We start from the raw sequence: 19,806 nt of genomic DNA on the forward strand, positions 1-19,806 counted from the left end.
AATCTATCTCACTTCAATCATTATGTGTTTGGTCTTCCTGTTTTCCTGTCTCCCTCTCTCCCTGTGTCCCATATCCATTTTTTTATGAACGCTTTGAATATTTCGACATTTGTTTGTTTTTTGTAGGAGAGTGGTAATTTGTTGTTAAGTTTTATGCTGTAGTAAATGAAATTTCTCTGTCCAAAATCTCTCTTCGTTTTTATTGTTGGATGTATTTTTGAATGAAGGATATCGTGATTTTGTATTTTCGTAATAAATAAGTATGGTTTTAGCGTAGAGTTGTTTAAGTGACTTGATGTTTAGATTATTAAAAATATGGTCAGAGCAAGTTCTGATAGGTACTTTGAGAAGTATTTTCAAGATGGCTTTTTGGGATTTAAATTGGCATTCCATTAGGGGATTTAAAATGGCGTTATTTACACATCCCCATCCAATTATTACATATTCTAATAAAGTTTCACATATAGCCATGTAGATTTTAATGAGTTCTCTTTTTTTATGAACATTTTTGATTGTTTTAAAAAAGTATGTAGTTTCTTAGTTGTACAGTTTATATGTTCTATCCATTAAATATTTTTATCGATTTCTATGCCTAGATACCTTAAGTGGTTGACCTTTTCTAATGACGGATAGTTGCATAGTCGTTTTATATCTTGGCAATCATGGATTTGTAAAGTTAGATAATTCATCTTCCGTGTTTTGAAAGCAATATATTTAGTTTTCTTCCCATTCATGGTAAGTGTGTTTAAATTTAGCCATTTCTTGATATTGTATAAAGCAGCTTCATCTTTGTTAAATTTTTGTTCCCAGTTTTCTCCATTTGTGAGAATAACGGTGTCATCGGCAAAACTTATAATTTCACCATCGGTTTCTATATTGCACAAGTGGTCAATGTAAATTAAAAACAAGGCAAACCTAAAACACTACCCTGTGGCACACCTAATTTTATGTCAAATGGTTGGATAGTTTTATTACCAATTTTTACAATTTGTTTTATATTTGTCATGCAGCTTTTGAATAACCGTAATTCTTTATCTGTGATCCCTGTTATCAAGTTTTTTAAAAAGGTATTTGTGGTTTATGGTATCAAAGACTTTTGAAAGATCGAGGAATGATCCAATGCATTCTATAATTGCATCTAGATTTTTTAAAATTTTATTTATAAATAGGTCAATGGCGTCAGATGTACTTCGATTTTTCCTAAAGCCAAATTGATTTTGTGACAATAAGTTATTTTTTTAAGGTAATTAATTAGTTGGTTTTTAATCAATTGTACTACGACTGTCAACAACTTTCTTGTATGTAAATGGCATTTGTGCCGTTAATTATGAATGAATAAATATTTAAATTAAATGAAAACACATTTTTTAAAATTCTTTATTTTACTTAAAACTATTTTCCAATATCACATTTTATAGCATTATCGTAAACCATGGCAACAAGATTTGTCAAGGTAGGCCCTCGCAGCAGGCAGTTCCAATACTACATGTCACATAGCATTACTACAATACATAACATGTTTGGGGCATTTTAAAAACCGTGAGGGCCCATCTGATTTGTAATTATCAATGGTCTTAGCAAAATTAATTTAGATACCAAAATAAATTTAAAAAAGATATTAATTGTAACAAAATTTCTAATATGGATAATTATCTTCTGTATTAAGCTCACTTAAGACTTTATGCACCATTATAACAATGTAATACGTGGTAAATATATTTAATATCATTAAAAAATAAAATCTTAAGTCAATTTTTTATAATATAATTTGATTCACACAATATTATTTATAGACATACCAACAATATACTGTAAAACTCATCCCAAAAAAATAAATGACTCTTTTATGTAACAAAAATGCTTTGGTATCTTGTTTCATCTTATCAGGATTGGGAGAATGTTAACACATATTTGGAATGAGTCGTAAGTAGTTATTGCTGCATGAACTACATAAATATACTGTGTTAGCCTTAATCACAGTCACAGTATTATATGAAAAGTATAATAAAAATAAAGGAATATTTATAAGAATTTCGAACATGATTAAAAGCACCATGGGACGGTGTATCAGTTGCTGTTTATCCTCGCTAAGCATGTACATATGTGAATCCTTGCTAAAATTTAAGAGTGTTAATTTGGTTTAATACTTAAGCCACAAGTGAGTAGTTACAGTAATGCATCTTTCAAATTTGATATTTATGTAAATAATTGCATACTTTTGTCTCGCAAAAGTTTATGTAAATTGACTACTTTTATCGGTATGATTCATCGAGCGATGAGAAATGTCAATGATGTTAATTGATAAGAGATGTTATTCAATCTATAACAGTCTGATAAAGTATAAGAAGGATTTTAAAAGTATCAATGTGCGAACATGTTTATTTTCGACGGTTTATTTGTCACAATTTCATGAATAATCCACTAACTCGATTAGGTTCATCGCTTATAGCACCGTGCTGATTGGGGTGAGGAACTTTATCAAAAATCAACTCATAAATTAAACCGGTGTAGAAATAGACAGTTTGCTTTTTCAAATAAACAAGTTCCACTATTGAAATCATTAGACAAAACATTTAATATTGGTGACCCCATCTGTGCTTACGACCTATATACGGATTATATGCTAAGCTCGTAATAACAACTAAGCGAGGATGAAGAACAAATGTAACTTTCTACCACTCATTTAATTTTGGGGTGCTATAAAAATGTCATAACTTAATAAGTAAAAAAATATACCAGTTTGAAGATGTCTGTAACATTGTGAAACTGTTACAGTTGAAAATTAAAAATATTAAATTGTAAATTTTATCATGAATTAACAGCTTCAAAATTATAAACATAAGGGAGTTCTATACGAGAATAAAACAAAACCTAAATTATATAAGTATGTACTAAATTAAAACTGGTTCAAACAAATCCTATAATCGTATTAAAACCATTTTGACGTACATGTTTGCTAATGCATAACTTTTACTTTGAGATGTGTAAATACTAAATATCTGCTTGACAGTTGGATAATTCAAGTTTAAAAGGATTGATTAGCTACAAGTGATGTCAAAATGGCAACATTATAAATTTATGGAGATTGAAAGACATTGTAACAATGTAATAACTTGTCGGCTTACGTACAAGAAAGTAAAAAAAGGTAAATATGTTATAATGTAGTTCTATTCATTGACAGCGTCGCGGTTGACAATGGGCTCCTCGATGTCGGGGTGGGGGCGACGCCATGCCAGCGGGTTGCCCAGCACGTTGTTATAGATGCACATGCCCAGCACGAGCACGCCGAAACCCAGCAGCTGCGGCCAGTGGAAGCTCTGCCAGCCCAGGGACAGGGACACGGCCCAGATAATCAGGGTCCTGAAACAATGGAATTAACTGATGTTAACCTTGTTATACCTAACATAACCTTTATAAGTTTTATATCTCATGGTGATTGCTGGTTCAGTCAACAAACAGAACAGTGACAAAACGGTTCCATGATAAATCAACACATCGTCAATTCAACACACTTTTAAAAAGTGATATAAAGTCATTAGAAACGATGTAAAAAAAAAAATAAACCTAACCTAACCTAACCTACTTAACCCAGTTAATAAAGTTTTTGTTTCATCACTTTCCATGACTTTATATAACTTTTTAAAGATGTGATGAATTATCATTTTGATGATTTATCGGGTCACTGACAAAACACATAATAAAAGTGATGGAAAAATGACCTAACCTATTCTTTATCACGTTTAATTTGTTTATCAGGATTGCTTTGTAGCAAGATACGAAAAAATCCAAATAAATAAAAATTGATGTGGCTTAACAGAACTAGCATGATTATTTATTTCACATCCATTTATATATTTATGGCGGTTGAGAAGTGATATAGTCATCAAGAGCAATGAAAAAAGAATAAACCTACTCTTTTTTCATCACTTTTCAAAAATGTGTTGTTGACTGTGTTGAGTTGTGTACTTACAATTTTTGGAACAGAAGAGATAAAATGAAGGAGTGTGTTGTGGACGTGTTTGTTTCCCTAAAAAGTTTCTCAATTTTATCTAATTTCGGGGAGAAAATGTTAAAATAACTAAATTCTTTCTGGAAATGATAATCAAATTTATCGGTCTGTCTAAGAGTAGAAAGGAAAGGTCTTATCTCCTTTCAATTAGGTGTAGATTACACTTTTAGAAATACGATTTTAAGGATTGTCAAAAGTTTTTTGTCTGATTACCGCACAAGAACCCCAACTATCCGGAGTCAGCGGGACTGTGGCATCCCCAAAAGCTGGTGAGGTGTGAAGGCTGAAGGAAGCAGGAAAACAAAGGAGATTGTGGAGAGGAAGGTCGGGAAGTACCCGACTAATATGGCTAAAGCTATCGGGGTGATACTGAGAGAAATGGCGGTAACAAAACCAGTCCAATCATTCATTTATGCACGGGTAATCAAAAGTTCGATGATATACATAATAAGTTGCATGCAAAATTCAATTATTGAATTCCTCGCATCCATCATTAAATATAAATGGTGTCCGGTAACTAGTAAAAACGAGAAACTGGGGGATGTACATCATACACGGAGAACCAAAAATCATATTTTTAATACTTTTTTTTGGAAACTTTAGGCTTAAGGCGAAATAGGTAGACTTGACCTGAAATTTGGCATTTTTGAGGCCAGTTTTAGACGTATGGACACTTTTCTAGAAAAAAACACAAATTGATTTCGAAAGATCGTTTTTTTATCTTGTAAAGTAAGATGTAAAATTTTGAAAAATAATATTATTTTCATATCATAATAAAGTGTTACCGTTGGACGATGCGCAGATTTGTTGCATTTTCAAAGGTGAAGTTGTATTATACAACAAATATTTCAAATCATATAATAATACAGTATAAACAATCAATAAATTATCTATCATAAGTATGTATAAAAATTCTGTTTTTATTTCAAATAAAATTACTAATAAATAAATCCGAGCACGCGTTTTGTGACGAAAATCCCTCAATTGGACTATTTATTTATGGTCTTACAAATTGGTGTAGTTCAGATTTTTTTAGAAAAATAATTTACCAAGACATTATTGAAACATTAGAAATAATTTATGACCAAAAAATATATTCTTAAAGTATATAATAGTAATTAATTTCGATTCGCGTTTGTTGTTTGTGATTACCCCAGCGCAAGCCGAAATTTTATCGCGGCGAGCGGACGTCTATTCCACGCTAGTCTACTTGATAACATTTTAAAGAAATTCCTCGCTTAAAAATGAGGAGAAAAAAAGTTTTATTAGATAGCACAAATTACGACATCAAAAACGTACGTGGGAGATATATTTTCAGAAAAAACAAAGGTTAGTGATATTTAATTATCCGTGTACATTGTACGTACTTATATACTACAGAGTCGTTCGAAAGAATCAGTCAGAATAAGCACATATTTTTTATAACATTTGGCGATAATTTTGTGTTGTTTAATTTCCAGGGAAAAGAATCAACTATGGACAGGAGTTTATGTCCGTCATCGTTTTTTCATGTATAAATGTTAAAACTTATGCCAAAGTACGTGAAACTGTTTGTCTAATGACTTTATATCACTTTTTAAAAGTGTGTTGAATTGACGATGTGTTGATTTATCATGGAACCGTTTTGTCACTGTCAAAAAGTGACACGAACCAAATGAATTTCGATTTGTGATGTGCGATTCAAATCATTTTTTTGTTCATAATTTCTATTTTATGGTCCAATTCACTATTACATTGGTATAATTCAACATCTTTAATATTTTTTGTGTTACTTTTTGTCAGTTTCATAATGTCATATTGTGAATTGAGCTTCTTCTTTTAGGAAAAAAAAAACAAGGTTATTTTTGATTATTGTTTATTACGTCAGAAAAGTTCTGTCACTATTCGGGTAATAAAATATCTTATCTTCGGAAGCAACCGGGATTATCGTAGTCATTTTTTTCCCTTATATAGAAGACATACACACTCTGTACATCAGCGATGTCGCCATGATCCTCCCTGATACTCAACCACGAACGGGCTGTAAAGTTAGAATGGCTAGACATTTTAATTTTGCAGTTAATTTAAATAATTATAATGTGCAATAAGTTACAAAGTAACAAACAAATGTATAATTACCTACTTTAAGTTTAAATTTTCAAAGACTCTACAACGATGTCATACAAAATGATTGTAAACATCTCATTTAGACTGATTGTAAAGCTTAGAATTATCAATAACAGGGTGGCCACAAAAAATGGATTTCAAAATTCCCTGATAATTCCAGGTTTTCCAGGGCAGTTTCTATATTTTTCCCTGATATGTTTTATTTGGTATAAGGACATATCGTTCAAAATTTTATTTTTGAAACACGATTTTCATCTACGCCAGAAAAAAGAACAGATACATAAATAAAGGGAATTCCGTCATCTAAAGCATTTATTATTTCCTTGCACCACAATGATCTATTCAAAAAAAAATACACTTATTACAAATTTATGATATTTCGCCTGAAGACAATTTGTGTACAAATGAAAAGACCAGACAAAAATAGACAAATAAACAAAAGTAAGTACAGTAGAACCCCGATAATTCTAAAAAACGCGTAATTCGAAATTTTCGCCAAAAAAATTTCCGCAGAAAAAATTTTCATTCAAATTTTTTTTTAATTCGAAATTCGTTAATTCGTAATTCGAAATTTATTTTTGTCCGCGCACGAAAATTTTTTCGTGAAATTCGAAAAAAATTGATTTTTGCGAAAATAAATCATAATATTTCATAAATCTGAATCTAAAAGTCAGCCGTGGCGGTAAAACGCCGAAAAATGTATTTTTACGTGGTTATACATCGTCCTAATTAGTATTATTATTTTGTAAATCTGAATCGATTTACACTGGAATGTTGTATTTTTTCAAATTTATTTCGAATATCCGAGTTTGAAGGGCCGAGAAAATACGTTTTACGCGGATATATGTCGTAGTTTTACGAGTTTACACCAAATATCTGTATTTAAAGGATCGGCCGCGACGAAACTCGGCCGCGAAATTTCGATTTACGCGTAAATGTATCGTATATTTACGAATTTATTTCGAATATTTGAATTTAAATGGCCCGCTGCGACGGAAATCGGCCGCGAAATCTCGATTTACGCGTAAATATATCGTATTTTTATGAATTTATTTCGAATATCTGAATTTTAAAGGGCTCGCCGCGACGGAAATCGGATGCGAAATTTCAATTTACGCGGACATATATCGTATTTTTACTAACTTTACTTAGTAGTGTGCCAACCAGGGGCATTTAACTAAGCTTTGGCCTCGAAACTCATTTGAAACCGCCACGCCCACCTCAAAATTCTTATAGAAAACGAATAATATGGCTAAAAGCTCAGATCTCATTGGTGAGAACAGATGGATTGGTTTGATCTCTCGCTCTCTACCATAATGACTCGTGTAACAGAAAGAGATGACGGAATTTTGCCGTTTGACAGTTTAAAATCATTCAAACAAAATGAGAGTGGTTTATTTATACACGCGGGTTGTCATTTTCTGCCGAAATACTATCATTTCCGTCGAAAATATTGCGTGTTAAAGTTGTTCGTGATAAAAATACAATATAAGCCAGTATAGTGTTAGCGAGTTACAAACATATTATATTCAACCTACCTACGTAAGTTCAAGTTTAAAGTGAATTAACAGTTTTAGGTTATTCGTTCGGTTTTTTGAACAATGCTTCATACTTGACATATGTCTTCCTCCACAACGTATAAATGTTATTTATTATATCGATAAACTTATTCATGTTATTGATTAGTGTTATCCTGTATTATCTTATTGTTTTGGTGAAATTAAAGATTTTTAAACATATGTAACCATGAGTTCATGAGGCTGACAAATGTCGGAATTTTTCGTCGTACTGTCGGACAATCATGTTTTGGAAATTTTCTTCAGTGTTTTTGCAAATTTCTTGTCATTTTGGGTTTCTTCTTCTCAGATTAACAAGTTTCATCTTAAGGAAATGCACTGTAAAAGTTTATTTTCTTAGTCAGATGAACCTTGCCCTTGGAAAACATTTCGACATTTTTCTGCTTCAAGGACATTTTTATTTTTATAATAGTTTTTTTGGGCTAGTGAATGAATAGAGTAGGCTGAGAGCAATTATGTTGTCTATGGTCGCATCTTTTTTTAAATGGCCTTGAGTTTCCTCTACCTTGTCTACTGCTCTGCTCCGCACGGTAGGTACTGCTTGTATATCTGTGGTTAAGTACTGTATAATTCTGTTGGATACAAAAAGCCGGAAGATATCGATCTAGAGAGTGGTATATTTATGGTGCCAACTACCGCACGCAACGGTTGTGTCCGCCGCGATGTTCGCGATGCCACCGGCACGTTATTGTTACCGCGCGTGCAGGTAGTGCAGTGAGTGAAGCGGATACCAAATTAAGTGGGCCTCCAACTACAAACTATGCCGCTATTTAAGGGGCCGAAGACCGATAGGTCTCCCGGCCAAGGGGAGTCAAAAAATATCGGGGAACAATTAAAAATAATGTCCCTGAATATTGAGGGAACCTCTCGATCAAAGGTGGATTTCTTATTAAAAATACTCACTGACAGAAATATCGATATTTTGCTACTCCAGGAAACTCATATCGTAGAAACCGACTCACCACGCTTGGATATTCCCGGCTACCTTCTAGCGGCAGTGCGGGGACACCCAAAACATGGGCTTGCAACCTACATCAAGCCGGAGTTGCAGAATATCACCCGAAAAATCACTGATGGATATCACGCGATCGGAATTCAGGTTGGAAAACTCGCCGTATTTAATATCTACAAACCTCCCAATGAACTATGGCAGTCACCAGCTCTTCCTGCATACAATCACCCGGCGGTGTATGTGGGAGATTTCAACAGCCACCACTTCCTATGGGGCTACTCGACGACCGATAAAGCTGGAGAGCAGATCACGGATTGGGCGTCAGCACAGGATTGCCAACTTATTTACGATGCTAAGCAAAAGGGAACATTTTTCTCTGCGCGATGGCGACGTGAATATACGCCAGACTTGTGTTTTGTCTCTACAGCGCCGGACGGAAAACCTATGAGGGCTTCGAGAACTATATTGAACAGTTTCCCACATAGCCAACACAGGCCAGTCATGCTAAGCATAGGCATACAGATTCCGTGTATTTCCAGCAATCCGTTGCCGCGATGGAATCTAAGAAAGGCAGAATGGCGAGACTTCTCGGAATATGTTGACAGGGTTGTGGATAACATACCACCAAAGCCGAATTCCTACGACCGTTTTTCAAACCTTTTATTTATAGCCGCAAAGAAATTTATACCTAGAGGCTACAGAAAAGTGTATATTCCAACATGGAGCTCAGAAAGTGAACAGCTTCTAGCCGAATTCGAGAGGACGAATGACCCAGACACTGCCTCTGACCTTCTCCAGTCTCTGGACGACGGGCGTATGAAACGGTGGAATGAATTAATGGAGGAAATGAATTTCGAGCACTCGACAAAATAAGACAAAAATATGGATCGCAAAACTATTTACTGAAATTTTCAAAACTGGAGAAATACCAAATACCTGGAGAAAGTCTAAAGTTATTGCGATCCTCAAACCCAACAAGCCAGCAGAGGATCCGAACAGCTACCGGCCAATCTCACTTTTAAGTACCATGTACAAACTTCTAGAGCGAGTTGTGCTCCGCAGACTTACTCCAATTTTGGAGAAAGTGGTCCCACAAGAGCAAGCTGGCTTCAGACCAGGCCGTAACTGCTGCGATCAGGTGTTAGCACTGACAACACACATTGAATCTGGTTTCCAGAAACGGCTGAAGACTGCGGCAGCGTTCATTGATCTCTCTGCGGCCTACGACACGGTGTGGCACAAAGGCTTCCTTGTTAAACTGTACGACACCATAGAGGATGGCAACACAGTACGACTCATTGAGCAACTGCTAACTGGCCGTACCTTCAGGGTTTTTCTAGGAGGGCGAAAAAGCAAAAAAAATACCCCTCAATAATGGCCTTGCCCAGGGCTCAGTGCTGGCCCCATCGCTATTTAACATATACACTCGAGACCTCCCTCACACTGAAGGCAGAAAATTTGCTTACGCAGATGACATCGCCGTCACAGCTCAAGCCAAAACCCTTAAAGCAGCAGAAGATATCCTCAATTCTGACCTAAAGGCTTTGGAAGAATATTTCCTCAATTGGCGACTAAAGCCAAATGGGTCGAAAACAGTTGCGACAGCTTTTCATCTTAGCAATTCACAAGCGGATGCCAAAGTCTGTATTCAGTTTGATGGAAAAAATATTTACCATGACCCCCACCCCCGCTATCTCGGAGTTACTTTGGACAGGAGCTTGAACTACCGTCAACACATGGAAACAGTCGGTAAAAAAACCAGGACAAGGCTTAACTTAGTTAATAAGCTAGCTGGAACTAGCTGGGGATGCGACGCCAACACGCTCAGAACAGCATCCATTGCCCTAGTTTTCTCAACGGCTGAATACTGTGCTCCAGTATGGGCTAGAAGCGCCCACACTTCCATGGTAGACGTTCAGCTTAATGCCACAATGCGAACCATCAGCGGGACTTTAAAATCTACTCCTCTCCCTTGGCTCCCCGTACTTGCAAACATAACCCCGCCAAACATCAGGCGAGAAATTGCAACACTGAGGGAATACAAGAAGGCGCTGCAAAAAAGCGCAATACCTCTACACGAAGATGTCGTCTCCCACCCGGCATGCCGCTTGAAGTCCCGAAAGCCCTTCTGGGCGGAAGGAGAGAGGCTCCTCCGACTACCTCTCACCCCAGAAGATAGGTGGAAACTTGAGTGGCAAACGGCCAACGTGGGAAATGCCCATCTCATACAGGACCCCACCGAGAGACAGCCTGGGTTCTCACTGCCTCGCAAAACCTGGTCCGCCATCAATAGGTTAAGGTGCTCCCATAGCCGCTGTGCCCACATGATGCACAGATGGGGCCTTAAAGAGTCGGCGATGTGTTAATGTGGTGCGGTGCAGACTACCGAACATGTGGTCAACGAATGCCCGCTCCATTCATTCCCCGGCGGGATTGATGAGGTTCACATGGCGACGCCTGAGGCCCTAAAATGGCTCGCAGATCTAGATGTCCCCCTCTGACCCCCCACCATACGAAAGAAGAGAACTAACTTTACTTCGAATATCCGAGTTAAAAAATACGGCGCGACGGAAATCGGCCGAAAAATTTCGATTCACGCCGAAAAATTTCGATTCACGCCGAAACATGACATATTTTTACTAATTTACTTCAAATATCTGAACTTAAAAGGCCGGCCGCGACGAAAAACTGCCGATAAAATATGCGGAAATATTTCATATTTTTACGAATTTACATCAAATATCTTAATTTAAAGGGTCGGCCGCGACGGAAATCGGCCGCGCATTCTCTTTTTACACGGAAATATATCGTATTTTTGCGAATTTTTTTCGAATATGAATTTTAAAAGCCGGCCGCGACGGAATACGGCCGCGAATTCTCGTTTAACGCGGAAATATATCGTATTTTTACGAATTTCAATTCAGATATTTTAAATAATGGGCCGGCTGCGACGGAAAATTACCGCGAAATCTCGATTTACGCGGAAATATATCGTATTTTTACGAATATCTCAATTTAAAGGGTAGGCCGCAACCGAAATCGGCAGCGAAATCTCGATTTACGCGTAAAAATATAGCATTTTTACGAATTTATTGCGAATATCTGAATTTAAAGGGCCCGCCGCTACGGTAATCGGCCGCGAAAATAAAGAAATGATTGGTATTAATACGAATTTACAACTAAAATACCACCAGGATTTGAAGAGGCGGCCGAGAAAATCGATTTTCGGGGTATTTTTTTTTTCATAAAAATTCGAATTACGTGGGAATTCGTTAATTCGAAATTTGATTTTTGATGTCCCGTGGATTTCGAATTAACGAGGTTCTACTGTATTGACACTTTGTAAAAATGTTGATAATGATGATCTTTTAATTTTATTACGACCGTACTGGGTGTCGTACTATAGGGGAAAAACCAAGGCGGGTGGTTTACGACATGATTGTGTTGCAAGGGCTATTTACGAAAATAACAATAAAAAAATACCTACTTATCTAGTTTGTCTTTGTCGGCATATCTTTTGCTACACACGCCGCAAGTAAAAGTAATAAAACACAACTTTGGGACTTCACAAATCGTAAATAACGAATTTCGTTTTATTTTTGATATTCCCTGATATTTTAAGAATATTTTAAAATTCCCTGACATTTCCCTGATAATTCCCGGTTCGGTAAAATTCCCTGATAATTCCCGGTTTTCCCGGTTTTCCAGGTCTGTGGCCACCCTGAATAAGTAAACTAAGGATGAACGATTTTATTTTTTGTTATTTTTCTAAAGAAAGATTTATCGTCTATGAGTCAAGTCACATATTATTAAATTAGTTCTTTGATAAATAAATATTTCTATAATAATTAATAAAAATTTAACGACTTTTTGGCTTTTTAATTACCCTGTATGAATCTACCCCATGGCGTACGATAGTACCCCACCTACTGTACGAATGTACCCCGTACGTGGGGTACGTTCATACAAATATCTTATCGTAGAAAAATGGCTATAACCCTTTAACCTTTTGACATAATAGTTTCGGACTTTTTGTAACAAACTACAAGATATTTGTTACACTTGGGTACATAAATTAGACAAATTCGACAATTAATCACAAAGTAAAAAAATAAAATCTAAAAAGTGTACGAAGGGTAACCACTTTCCCCTACTAACCTATGATTTTTCAATCGAAATTTACTTGTGAGTTTAATAACATTTCGAAAATTAGACGAGTCAGGTCGCTCCGTTAATCATTAAAACAAATACACAAAAGCGGTACAATATAATGCAATCGCATAACTACAATAGAAAATAGTTGGAAATAAAACCTAGTTTTAATTTATATACTACTTCAGTTGTAAGGAATAAACCCTCTTTTCAATGTCATACATATCAAATCAAGTAATACTTTAACGATAATATATATAGAAATAAAACTTACCGGTAATACCTTTCGGACAAACAAATAAATAAGTAAAACAAAAGATTTTTACTCACCTTTGGAAAACTCATGTAAAATATTTTTAAAAAAAAAACAAATTATACAAATATTTGAAATTTTTTTTAAATATATATTCATATACCTACATATTTTATATCTACCATGTCAACAAACTGCATTTGTATTTATTTATTTTTACGCACTCCGACGTATGATTTACAAATATTTATGTAACTACTTATTAGGAAGAAAGTTACAACCAAGAATTTAACAACAATAATTGTTATTTCATCGGAACCATGCTGTAGTTTTCACAGCCGCGCGAGTGTACGGCTCGCAGCGGAATGAATTCGGTATTTCTGTCTCGGTCTAAAAAAACGTCCGATCGCGAGACCGTCTTTTAACGAAATTTGAATTCTCGTCCGCTGGTTAAACCGCCTTAAGAAAGTATTGGAGCCTGGTCTAAGCCTTGACGCATTTTAAAAGACAATAAATAGCTGAATTACCTAGCAACTAACAACAATTTTTTTTTCATGTTTGACCTTAAAAATTGTTACTTCAGACCGAAGACAAAACAGGTTTTGTTTTATAGAACATTAAATGGATAACAAACCTCACAGAATCCAGGACCATCCTTGTGGTAGCAGACATTTCCTTGGTGACACTTATACCGGCGAAGTTGAAGAATGCGATGGAGATTATCCCTCCGAATACGGCCAACACAAGCAATCCATTGTTTCCTGAAAAAAATTATTATTGTAGCTATTCATTAAAATATGTTATAATCATGTAAAATAAAACAGGGGTGATTCAGTAGCTGAAATTGAACAAAATATGTTCTACCACTTGTGAAAATATGAAATTATTTTTCAAAATATCATAATATTCAGAATTTATATTAAAATTAATCTAAATATTCTTTACTGAGAATATTTTAAAGCCATTCAGCATTTTGAGTCTTCATAAATTTAAGCAATGAAAGCAAATTTTTTCTGTACCAAATTTTAGGTATTCAACGTAAACAATTTTGATGGCTCTACAAATGAAAAGTATTTAAAAATAAAATCGTAATGAACGATACTAGCCCCCTTATTGATAAATGATATACACAACTGATAAACAACCATTAACCTGTCCGGTGGTGAGTTTCTGGAAAGAAAACGGTCCCGCTGGAGGGAGTTTTTTCAACAATCAAAATATAGAAAAAAATAAATGCCACCTCGTAGAGTATAAAAAAATAAAAATAAAATCCTTAGAAACTAGCACGAAAAAACAAATACTAAGCTATTTAGAAGGAAAAAATAAAAACAATTTTGCAGAAATCGCCAACCATCGAAATCGGAGCAGATTTTTGTTTTTACTTAATTAAAATCAGATTCACTTACCACAATTTTAATGAAGCCAAGGGGGGTAGAACGACTTTTTATACACTCTAACATGTACGTATTCTTATTTACACTTAAACTATTGTATTTTCATTATAAAAATTAAACATAGGTATACAATGTATATGCAGTCAATAATTACGATAAAAATAACACTATTCTAATTATTATGTACACTATCTTAGGAATAAAATTGTCTTCACTAACTAATACTGCTTTTTCGTATGGTAGTCTTCGAAACATGGATATACGCAAAATGCAAGATTGCAGTCGGTGCACATATATTTCGTGTCACTTCTTTTTTGAGCTCGAACTGCTGTATGTCTACACACATGGCATTGTCGTTGAGTTCGCTTTCCTTGGGCTGCAGTTTCTGGTACAGGACGGAGAAAATGTTTTCCTAAAAGGCGAGTTGGTTGATCCACTACTCTCCTTCCTCCAGATGATGCCGGCCTTGGCGTGTGATATTTTTCGATCATTTGAGACACTAAGTTTTCCCGGAATTCGCTAAATGATAAAACCTTTTGCGTTTTCAAACGATGCAAAAAGAAAGCATTTAGTGTTCCAATGTCTATCAATCTGAAGAAAATTTTCTTATACCATTTTAGAGACTTCCTGGAACTGCTTGCGAAGCCCAATATGCGGTCCACTTTGTCAACAGCTCCCATATTCTTGGTATAATCTAAAACTACCTCTGGTTTTATTTTATTTTCTCCCGTGGAGAAGTCAATTTTATCAGTAACAATCATTGCATCTGTATGTATGTTACTAAGCATAAGGACATCCCTTTTATCGTGCCATTTCAGCGCCATGAGATTGTTCGAATTCAAAGACTTCATTTCCCCTTTTTTCATTTTCTCATTACCAAATTTGGGCATATCTTTTCGGTTTGCTCTAGCCGTTCCACATGCATTAGTTTTATGTTTATGCAAGAAATCGAACAGGGCTGGACTTGTATACCAATTATCTACAAACATTCTGTGACCTTTTTCCAAATAATCTGCAAGCATAGTGGTAACGACTGATCCTGATATACCAATGTCGGGATTCATTTGTATGTCTGATTCAGAGCCAGTGTACACAATTACATCCAAAACATATCCGGTGAGTGCATCACAGTGTACAAACAATTTAATCCCAAATCTATGTCGTTTTGAGGGAATATAAATTTTGAATGAAAGTCTTCCCTTCCACAACAAGAGACTCTCATCTATGCACAGATTTTGATATGGGTAAAAAGTTGATTTGAAAATGGTCTTCAATGGTTCCAGAAGATTTCTTATTTTATATAATTTATCGGTTGTCACAGTATCGTTATCAGAAAAATGAAGAGCTCGGAGCAAAAGAAAAAATCTATCTTGCGGAAATAATACTTTGAAAAAAGGTGTTTCAATTATTGGATTATTTGTCCAGTATTTCTTCAGCGAGTTTTTTCCCACAAGTCCCATAAGCATAATCGTGACTAAAAATGTATATATTTCAGCCTCCGTGGTGTCTTTCCACTTCATCATTTTAGACTTCAGAGAAATGTCTAAAGAAATTTTTGCAGCGTATTTATTTGTTTCGCTGACAATTATTTTTACTATATCAAGTGTGAAGAATAACTCAAAAAAGTCTATTTCCAATGAATTTTCACTAACGGGAATATTTGCTCTTATACCTGAGTTAGTTGAATCGAATTCATGAATAATGGGCGTAAACTTACCCTGATCCCATTTACGATGATCAACTTTTCTCTTTTTGGATGTTGAACAACTAGGGAAAGTTTCATCCCCATCAGATTCGTCGGATGAGCTATCTGAATGTATTGGCAAATCATAAAGATCCTCGTAAACATCTTCATCTTCACTTTCGATTAAAATGTCAGCAATGTCTTGTTCATTCAAAGGGTTAACCATTTTTTTATAAAAGTAAAATATATAAATTGAACTAGTTATCAATACGAATCACAAAGTCAAATCACAGTAAAACACTATCCAAATTATGAATAACCTAAAATAATAAAATGTCAATGATAATAACACTTTGTAGTCGGGCGTTTCAAACAATAGACTCTAGCCTATAGCGGATGTTTTTCGCGATTAGCACAAAAATATATCCTCATCCCTTTCGTTAGTATCTGAAGAAATTTTTGAAGGGTAAAAGAAAATATCAATTAAATAAATTCCACTAAAAACACGTCTGTTTTGTAACTCTGTATATCATAACTAAAGCACATGTATATTAGCGCCACTCTATCTTCACAAGTAACGAGTACCGGGAATACATCCAATTGCTAAACAATTTTTGTGTTATCTCTCATTCAGGAAATGATTATTGTCATAACATCCTCGGGATTATCTCATAAAAGTAAAGGTCCAATGAATTTATAAGACGCCATAAAAATATAATAGGTACTCATATTCCCAGTTCAACTAACAAACAATCTTTGAAATTTAACACGATAAAATTGCCTAATTATTACGCGCAATCTCTCATTGAGCTGCGCAAAAGTATGTGTGTACATAAAAGAAACAACGGCTTATCTTTTTTTTGTTACATGTGTGTGTAAAAACTCAGTGTCAAAAACTGTATTCAAACTGAAAACAAACACTGTCGCGACAATATATGTAATAAATATTCACATCCAAACACGTGAGGTAATTTTTAATGCAAGATGATTAGGTTATTCAGTGTAAAAACAAACAAAAACCACAAATTTCACTTCACAAAAGACGTCGCTCGCAATAAAAATGTTGTTTACCACCAACTGCCAGACGGTGACGTCACGGAATATTTTAATTGTGAATAACTCCGTTGGTAATGTACCTAAATCGATAAAAACTTTTGCAAGTTATGACAAATTGTCCCTAGATAGCAGTAACTATCGGTTTTCCGGAAGAAATTCAATAGTTAATTAATTTTAGGCGCAACCGTACGGGTACGGTCATACTCCTTACGAGGATTTTTTTTCTCACCGTACCTGTACGGTCATACCACCGGACAGGTTAATCATATATAAATATTTGTTTATCAGTTGTGAAAATTTTATTTGGAGAGAATGGATTGAAATGAATCATGCATAGACAAGCGCACAAACTCGTATCCAAAGATGGACGGAAGAATCGTTTGTAACAAATGTGCAAACATTGCGTAAAACATGCAGAAGTAATATTTACACATGAGATAAAGAAGGGATTGAGGGTACCAAAAAAGCGATGGGAGCATAAAAAATTAGTGCCCTTATAAGTAGTTATTGCATCCAGCTCCTTAATTTTGGAAGTGACAAAAGTAGACTTACATACTCTCCAGTGGTAACAATAGTCAAAAGTTGTTTAAAAAAACTTACCAATTTGAACAAGTCCATCAATCGCATCTTCTACAGTGTGCCTGGCATTCTGGTTAAAGGGAGCTGGCGCTGGGATGTAGTAAAAGACGATTTGGAGAAAGAAGAGGATAACGAACCCAAACACTCCCTCCCACCCAACAGCTTGCAAGGGCGGGATATCAAGACCTGCAAAATTCAACATACATAATATGAGGCCACAATGAATTTGCAATTTGCATTTTAAAAAGATGAATGCATGTTTATCGGCTGCTCAATCCTTGATAGGTGGCAAAGTAGTACATAGTGAAAATTAGAAATTTACGTAAATAGCCTACATTTATCTGTATGGATTTAGATGATTCATCGAGTGATGGGGAATGTCGATGATATTATTTGATATAGAATCCAAAACAGTCTAACAAGATATTATGAGAAATTTTAAAAGTTCCAATGTTGTCTTCAGTGGTTAGTTCATCATAATTTCATGAATAGTGGCACTGACACCAGCAAAACAAATACTATTTATAAGCATCATTCTAATTGAAGTGGAAAACTCTTAATTAAAAGCGCGTAAAAATAAACTGCAGTCGTTGACATTTTTTACATTGCGATGGCATTAGTTTGATTTTTCAAACAAAAAATGAAAATATTGGTTTATTAAAATCATGAACAAAATATGAAATATTGGTCATACATATTATGCTTACGACCTACATATGGATTTATGTGCTGAGCTCAAAATTCAGCTACTATTTTTTAAAGATTCCAGCAATACAAAAGTTTGTTAAACTGAACAGACTCAGGTTTTAACTGTACGGATTATAGATACATACTATGCTGTATTTACATTTGAAAAGATACTTGAAGACATTAGTGATGTATTTTTAAAAACCAAATCTATCCATAATTATTGATTAAAGCCATAAATTGATGATAAAGAGCCCCGTTTTTATATTGTGTGACAGAAGTGATACATAAAGATAAAATATAATATTTGTATAAAAACGAACCTGAGACGTATTTCTCCTCGTACACCATCTGCGCCGCGGAAATAATCTGCGCCATGATGATCAGCAGGTCTCCAGTAATGATGCTGTTGTGGCCATAAGTCTGAGTGCTGTCCTTGTCCAGGAAATCTGAAGCACCCACGATCAGGAGGCCTACTATTATTGTTCCTACAAAGTAATGGAAGCATGTGTTTTTATAAATAGTTTACCTAGTACATATTGTGCTTTTACATTGAATTGAACAGAACAGTCACGGTGAACTGAACTTGTTAATATATATTCATCAATACCTCTCTACATCTAGAGGGTCTCACTAGACTGAATCCTGTTCAGTCACAGATCAGTCGCTGTCCACATTTGTTATTTAAATGAATTCCGTAGATTTGGACAAATAATATAACCACTCGAACGATCGCGCGTCAAAAAACTTTTTTCTCCGATTGCTCGCGGTTTTTTGGCGACGAATTTGAATATTTTCCGCCAACATTAAAAAAATCAAACCTCCGAATTTTAATACGGAGACATAAAACTGATTGTAGTGCTATACAGCCAATGAATTCACCTATATTTTTATAATTATTCTATATTTTTAGAATTGATAGATAAATTATTAAAAAATCTTAAACTTTATGAATGCGCGAAATTAGCGTTTTTGTGATTTGAAATTGCCGCCAGTGGCAGTTTTAAATATCTTTATAGAATATTTTCTACGTTTTTATGTTCTCTATGGCCTGTTTGATAACCACAGATGCAAGAATATAATGGGAAAATAATTTTTTGTACGTTATGCTCTCTTCAAAAGTTTGGTTAGAAAATAATTTTTTTAAATTTGAGTGCGTGACGTGTCAAAATTGAAATCACTGTATTATACTATATAATAAATTTACCACAAAAACTGGTATTACGTTAGGAAGATACATTAACTGTCTACAATTATTAATAAGCATAGTCGCCGTGTTGGCTTTATTTTATTCATTTGATGAATTATACAGAGAGCCTATTTCACGATGTCAAAATCATGGTGCTACTTTTTAAAT

The 19,806-nt window shown here is 34.8% G+C and overlaps 1 protein-coding gene across 1 annotated transcript in view; it reads right to left on the bottom strand.

The window, feature by feature from the left end:
• Positions 1 to 1,374: 1,374 nt before the first annotated feature.
• Positions 1,375 to 19,806, bottom strand: part of Tango9 (transport and golgi organization 9) — a 44,961-nt gene continuing 26,529 nt past the window's right edge. Inside the window, exons 5-8 of the mRNA XM_089649950.1 lie at positions 18,773 to 18,937; positions 17,784 to 17,948; positions 13,684 to 13,810; positions 1,375 to 3,360 (exon numbers count right to left, since the gene is read on the bottom strand). Coding sequence (XP_089506076.1) covers positions 3,168 to 3,360; positions 13,684 to 13,810; positions 17,784 to 17,948; positions 18,773 to 18,937 — 650 coding nt within the window. The 3' untranslated portion in view covers positions 1,375 to 3,167. The remainder of the gene's footprint in view (positions 3,361 to 13,683; positions 13,811 to 17,783; positions 17,949 to 18,772; positions 18,938 to 19,806) is intronic.

This window comes from Hesperophylax consimilis, chromosome 31 (genome assembly GCF_061612785.1).
Source record: "Hesperophylax consimilis isolate HC1 chromosome 31, BYU_Hcon_1.0, whole genome shotgun sequence".
NCBI classification, from domain to species: Eukaryota; Metazoa; Arthropoda; class Insecta; order Trichoptera; family Limnephilidae; genus Hesperophylax; species Hesperophylax consimilis.